This window comes from Cyphomyrmex costatus, unplaced genomic scaffold, assembly GCF_001594065.2.
Source record: "Cyphomyrmex costatus isolate MS0001 unplaced genomic scaffold, Ccosl1.0 scaffold302, whole genome shotgun sequence".
NCBI lineage: Eukaryota > Metazoa > Arthropoda > Insecta > Hymenoptera > Formicidae > Cyphomyrmex > Cyphomyrmex costatus.
Window position 1 is genome coordinate 1,675,142 of NW_017277148.1, and position 6,277 is coordinate 1,681,418.

At 31.5% G+C, this 6,277-nt stretch overlaps 1 protein-coding gene across 1 annotated transcript; it reads left to right on the plus strand.

Moving 5' to 3' along the window:
* Positions 1-215: 215 nt before the first annotated feature.
* Positions 216-1,269, plus strand: LOC108775606 (uncharacterized). The gene is made up of 4 exons (XM_018542023.1): positions 216-449; positions 524-622; positions 812-972; positions 1,107-1,269. The coding sequence occupies exons 1-4, from the start codon at positions 216-218 to the stop codon at positions 1,267-1,269; spliced, it is 657 nt and encodes a 218-aa protein (XP_018397525.1).
* Positions 1,270-6,277: the final 5,008 nt, after the last annotated feature.

Sequence of the window (6,277 nt, forward strand, 5' to 3'; positions counted from 1 at the left end):
ATCGATATGCTTTTTCAGACAAATATATTTATTACACACAAACTTAAATTTTAATACAATTATTTTGAAGAACTGTTTATGTTTGATTTAATTAACTAGAAATTATTAAACTAACTTCATTGTAAATGTCAAATATTTTTTCTCTTCTCATAATTGGCGATCTATAAATTAAATCTGAATGGCTAAATTGCGATTATTTAGTATTATTATCAAGAATGACACGATTATCATGTACGATATGGGCATTAGTGCTCAACAGTTTAAGAATACCAATTTTTCAAACATGTTTTGCTAACGCTATGGAAGATGAATTTGGTTATCCTCTGATATCAAGTCCATCAGTTACTTCTTTTTTAATTGCTGCAAGTGTCTACATTATCATCGTCAATTCCACGATATTTCCACAATCTTTTCGAGAACCGAAACCTGTTTTTATGTGTTTATATGAGGTTAGTGTGTCGCTGAATATGCTTTTTTCTTCTATATTTCTACATTACCATCTTTTCTCTATTTTTAATTGCAGTTTCTAGTAACCGCGTTCTTCCTAGAATTTACTATTGCATGCATATGGACGCCGATAGATGTACTCATTTTAAGCACACTGCCAAAGAAAATTTATCCCGTAACGTAACAATTTTTATCAATTAATCTATTTTAATTTTAATATTATAGTAACATATCCAAATAACTTTAATAATTAACTATTTTGTGTTAATATTTATATTTACTGAAAATTAATGTGAACATTTAAATAATTATGTATAAAAAATGTATGTTGACATTTATACTTACCAAAAACTAATGTGGGCAGATACTCATATCCAGTCGATTAAAATTGGGAAATGTAGCCGAAATTTTTTCCATATTTGGTACGATTAAATCATTCATGACGATTCTCACTAATGTAATAGCGACAATGTTTTTTCTAATTACTCTTCATGTTACAAAGGCTGTCGATTTCAAAGATTTAACGTGAGTTTATAATAATTTTGTTTTATTACTGATATTTTGTAATGACAGTAATAAAATACGAATCCTTTATTTAAAAAATGACTGAATTAGAGCTGATACAGATTTTATTTATTGTAACGTAATCAATAATTCAGGGATAATGGAGTAATGTATTTCTTGTCGCATTTGGGAACCAAATTTTGGCAACGTATATGGAGCGAGTTTTCAGAAGTTAAGAAAAACAAAGAAGATAAATATCGTTATATAAATCGCAGAAATAGCCGCAGAAAGAATCGTACGAACAACCACCAGAGATAGCGTTTTGAATATGCTGAGAAGATAAAAAAATCGTGATATAGAAGAAAGACTTATTTCAAATTTTTGATCGTTGTAGGATTATCTTATAAAAAATATAAACATTTTTCCGATATTGATGTTTTGACAAATAATTGATGCAAGTAGTCTAATATAATTTAATTAAAAACTGAAACAGTTTATCGTCTAATCTAATCGACGGTTTTATGAAAAAGAAGGCATTTATTTCGTTCGAACTGAAGTGTAAAGTACAAATGGTATAGATAATATAGTGGTAATAATATAATAATTATAATCGTTAATAAATATCAATTCAATTAATAATACGGTGTGTCCCAGTATACTGCGGATTATTAATATTATTATTATTATTATTATTATATACGGTAATTGTACTAACGGGATGTGTTCAGTGGCAGCGTTACATTATGTAATAATATGTATATCTTACAGTGATCTTTCTTTTCGTCGACCAACAGATAAAGTCATCTTTCTTTATAATAAATCCTTCTTATTCTACGATCGTTAACTGTATTTTGCTGTGAAAGAACATTGATCCATGACATTAAAAAGAACACCTCTTTTAAATGTTAAATTTCTCTAACTTGCGAAAGTAGATTATTTTATAAAATTCTTTATATAGAGGATATTTTCAAGTATACATTATGTGTTTTTTTTTATGTGCTAAAAATCTAGGAAAAAGATTTTTTTAATATAATGAGCAGAAAAAGTAAACTTTAATATTGCACACTTTTTTTTAATTTTAATAAATGCATTAATTTAATTATTAACGACCTAACGTAATAATTAATAATATCAAAAATACTATAATTTTTTGGAATAAATAAAATTGGTTTATAGTGCTAATAGAAAAAAGCTAGCTTGTCAAAAACAAGAGGTGTTCTTTATTGTCTTTCCTAATAATGTGAAGCGAGCTTTGCCATTTTCTCTCTTCGTCCTTTTTTTCTCTCTGTCTTTTATCTCTTTATTTAAAATAAATAGAATTTGGTTGTGTTTTAATTATGTACGAGTTTGCTCGCGCTCGGCCCTATAGTACCCCGCTTACAAAGTGTACTTTTGTGCACGATTAGGCAGTGCTCAGAAAAAGTTAGGGATATGTAGGGGGGGATGAGCATATTTTTATGTTGCGACCGAAGCGATCTTCAGTTGCGGTAAAATGTACTGTAAAATGAGATCTTTTTAAAAGATTTCGTAAGTACATACTTAGATAAATTCCCGTATTACAAATAGAACATTCGAACTTATTTGCCTTCGATTATAACGCCAATTTTATACGCACGAACTAAGTATAGACTAATCTAATTTAATGACGACAAATTACTTTGAGCCGAATCTTTTAGTATTAATTATATTAATATTGCGACAATTGCATTGGAATGGATTTAAGGAACGTATCGTTATTTTAATTGTTTTGTTCGAACAGTCATGTGTTCCTTTGCCCATTTAAATTTGCGTGTCTGTTCGAACATTCTTTGAGTTCTGTAATTTACGTATTTCATGAAATCTTCAATGCCGTTGAATATGTAAGTACGATTAAAGTCAGTCGATCGCAAATGAAATCGTCCGTGAGCATTTTTGTGTTTTGAGCGATAGACTCGCGGACTCTGATTTGCTCATTAACGTTTTAGATTTTATGCAAAAATCGAAACCGATTTAATTACATAATGAGGTTTTTATCGTCATTGTAAAAAATATTTTGTTTTTACAAATGGTAATATTGTTTAAGTTTATAAATAATAATGATGTATACAAATTATTTGAACAGATTATTTTCATATTTATATATTGAAGTATAAGTTTATTAAAAATATTCTGAATTTAAAAAATGCTGTAAAGGTATTTTAAAAAGATCGTGAGATATTTAAAAGACATACTGATCTTTTCAATCTGTTTTAAATATCTTAAATACTTTTCAAAGAGCTTTGTAAGATGTCGGTTTCAATTTCTGCACTCTCTCAACCTTAGAACTTTAGGTTTCGCTTCTGTTATATATTTTTCGGTCATCACGTTTTAAACGCACGTACCGTTTTTCAAAGCTTTTACATAAAACAATCGAGGTGCACGGGTCGAGCGAATGGAAGAGTCTTCGAGCTTCGTCGATGCACGCGATCGCGGATTTTTTATCAAGTTTGTACAATCACAAGAGTGCAAACTTGATCAATACGTTGATTCAAGTATACAGTAGTTTAAATCAATTTCACACAATTTTTAATTTTTATGATAGGAAACTTTTTCCGTAAACGAATTAATTGAATCATTATCGTAGAAAAAACTTAAAAAAATTTAGATGGTACTTAAATTAGAAAGACGATATTTTCTTATGCTTAAAATAAATAAACAATCGATCGCACCTCATCGACGTGTATACTCGCATAATTAGGCTTGCCTGTGTCTGTTTTTTTTTTTTTTTTGCCACTGCACACACGCGACGCGCGCTCGCGCGCTACTCAATACAGTTACTTAACGATAATTCTTTCGTCCTCCAATAACCTCATTCAAATACTGTCTCTGCTTAGAATCTACTTGACAGGGTAGAGTCGATGATGGGAATGTCTGGAGAAACTAAAGGATCTAGGATGAACGACAGGATTCAATGAACTGGACGTGCGGGCACCGAGAAAGCATAATTTTTTTTTAAATAAAATTCATTTTGCCTGTACGAGCCATAAAATTTTAGACTTACAAAAATTTCCAATCAAAATTTCTATAAAATATCAACAAAATTTCGTTTTTCAAACTATTTTCTTGAAAGAGCTTCTCAAGCAATTTTTTTTAGTTTTGAAGAAAGATAACGTATTTTCCTTTTTTTTCATCCGTCATTCTTCTCAGTCAAATGTTCAATTTAATTAAATATGAAGGTATCAACAATGAATACATCAAGTAAATTAAAAAAACGAGGATTAAAGAAAACTATAATCAAAAAATAGAAGTGCATCTATTGCTACCAAACTTATTGCTCGAGGTAGGATTATTGCTGTCCCATAACGCGTTGGTCAAATTACGTTGGACATTCGATGTAGTGCGAAAGAATTTATTTTCTACTGTTCAAAATTCTGTGAGCTTTCCGTAAGCTACTTGATGATAATTTAATATTGAATGGTTTAAGAGAGACGCTTTATTGAATAACTGTCGCGTTGTGATGAGTATTGTCGCCATGGTTTTGCGCTACAGAAAGCTATTATTATAAATCCGTAACGTGCAAAACAAATGCCTGAGACTTCCAATCTCTCGTCAATATTCTTCAGATGTCTTCTAGACTTTTACTTTTGTTGGGTCGTCGTGCTCGGTGCTCGCAGTCTTTGAGGAACGACGATAGTACGCGGGGACGTGTACTGCTGTAGATATACGCAACTTAATATCACAAATTCGTTGAAAAACCATACGCAAACACGATCATTGGTAGGACAATTATACGGCGATGCGCAGTGACGCGAATACTGCGCGCGCCGGCACACTCATACACATGTTAATTACAATATTCGTACAAGTGCTTACGACGTATTCCTAACGCCTTCTCTCTTCGGCCTCCCTCTTTCTCTCTTTCTCTAACCAGTAAATTGACTATTAATATTCCCGTTGAGAATTTTACAGATTCAGTCGGGGCTCGGTGCGTGGAAAGTCTCCTTTCACGAAAGGCGCGATGATATAATCGCACATGCACGAGTCGCCGAGAGGCATCGAAGAGCTCGTGGAGCCTCATTTCGCATTAAATGAATTAATTCCCTTTGATAAAAATCTACCGTTTAACTAATTGCGATTAATGATAATTTTTTCTACATAAAATATCTTGATTTCGCTTAATTCGCGTTTGATCTCGTTTAGAAATTGTGTATCGACTTCGTTCATCATTTAATTCTTAATAGCTTTTTAACACAATCTTTTTTACATAAAGTTAAACGATACTTTTAGGATTTCCTGTTTGCTTTAAAGAAGCTATGTGTATTTACGGGTTATCTCCGTGTCTTAATACATCATTAAATCCAAATGTTTCGTAAACACTGCAATTTACTTTATCGAGGTGAGATACAACCTGATACTTATTGGTTTAACGTTGTATCAAAACATAGAGATAACCCACAAACCGCGCAATTTTTTTAAATTTAACTTTTTCGTTCGCGAACGTTTTGCAGATACTTTTTTTAACAAAAAGAATTTCTCAATGATTCACTAAAAACTCATAGAAATTCTGATAAATCTTGAACGGAGATCCTGCATTGTTAATGCATATAACTGTGTTTTTATTATATAAATTCATTGTCAGTCAGCTTGTTCAGTAATAAGAGAAGAAAAAAGATAAAGAAATTCTATGTAGAAATGATGCCTCAACAAACAATTCGGGATGACTAGAATGGAATTCTGCTACATTTTTCTCATTTTTCCCTCGACTTCTCGTGCACACTTACTCCATATATCTCGTGCCGTGCTAGTTATGCTTTCCGCGCTCCGATCTCCTTTGAGAGATGAGAAAAGTAAAATAAATATTAAAACTATATCAAGATATATCAACGGTGTGAGCATATTTTAGCGAATGTAAATTTCATCTCTCTGTGTTGTCTGTATGTTCGTACGTGTTCTCTGTCTGTATGTATAATATATATTTGTATTTATATTTATATATATATATTTATATTTGTATTTATATTTAGACTTTATGTCCGCTATACCGTAATTATAATAATTACACTGCGCGCGCGCGGTAACTCGTGCTTTTTCCTTTCACGGACTTCCTCCATTAATCACTTTCCTTATTCATTTCGTCGTGCGCTTCTATATAAATCCATATTTATAATATATTTATATAATATATTATAATATTTAATAGTATAATGCTATCGGTAATGAGGATGGCGGTGACGATGACGATGACGACAATGAGCCGATCTCGCGACAATTAACGATATCTTAACGATAATTCCTATTATGGCAGACTATCTACGGTAGGATCGTTCGTCATGAACGAGAGTGCGTTGTTTCCAAGACTCCTCCGCAT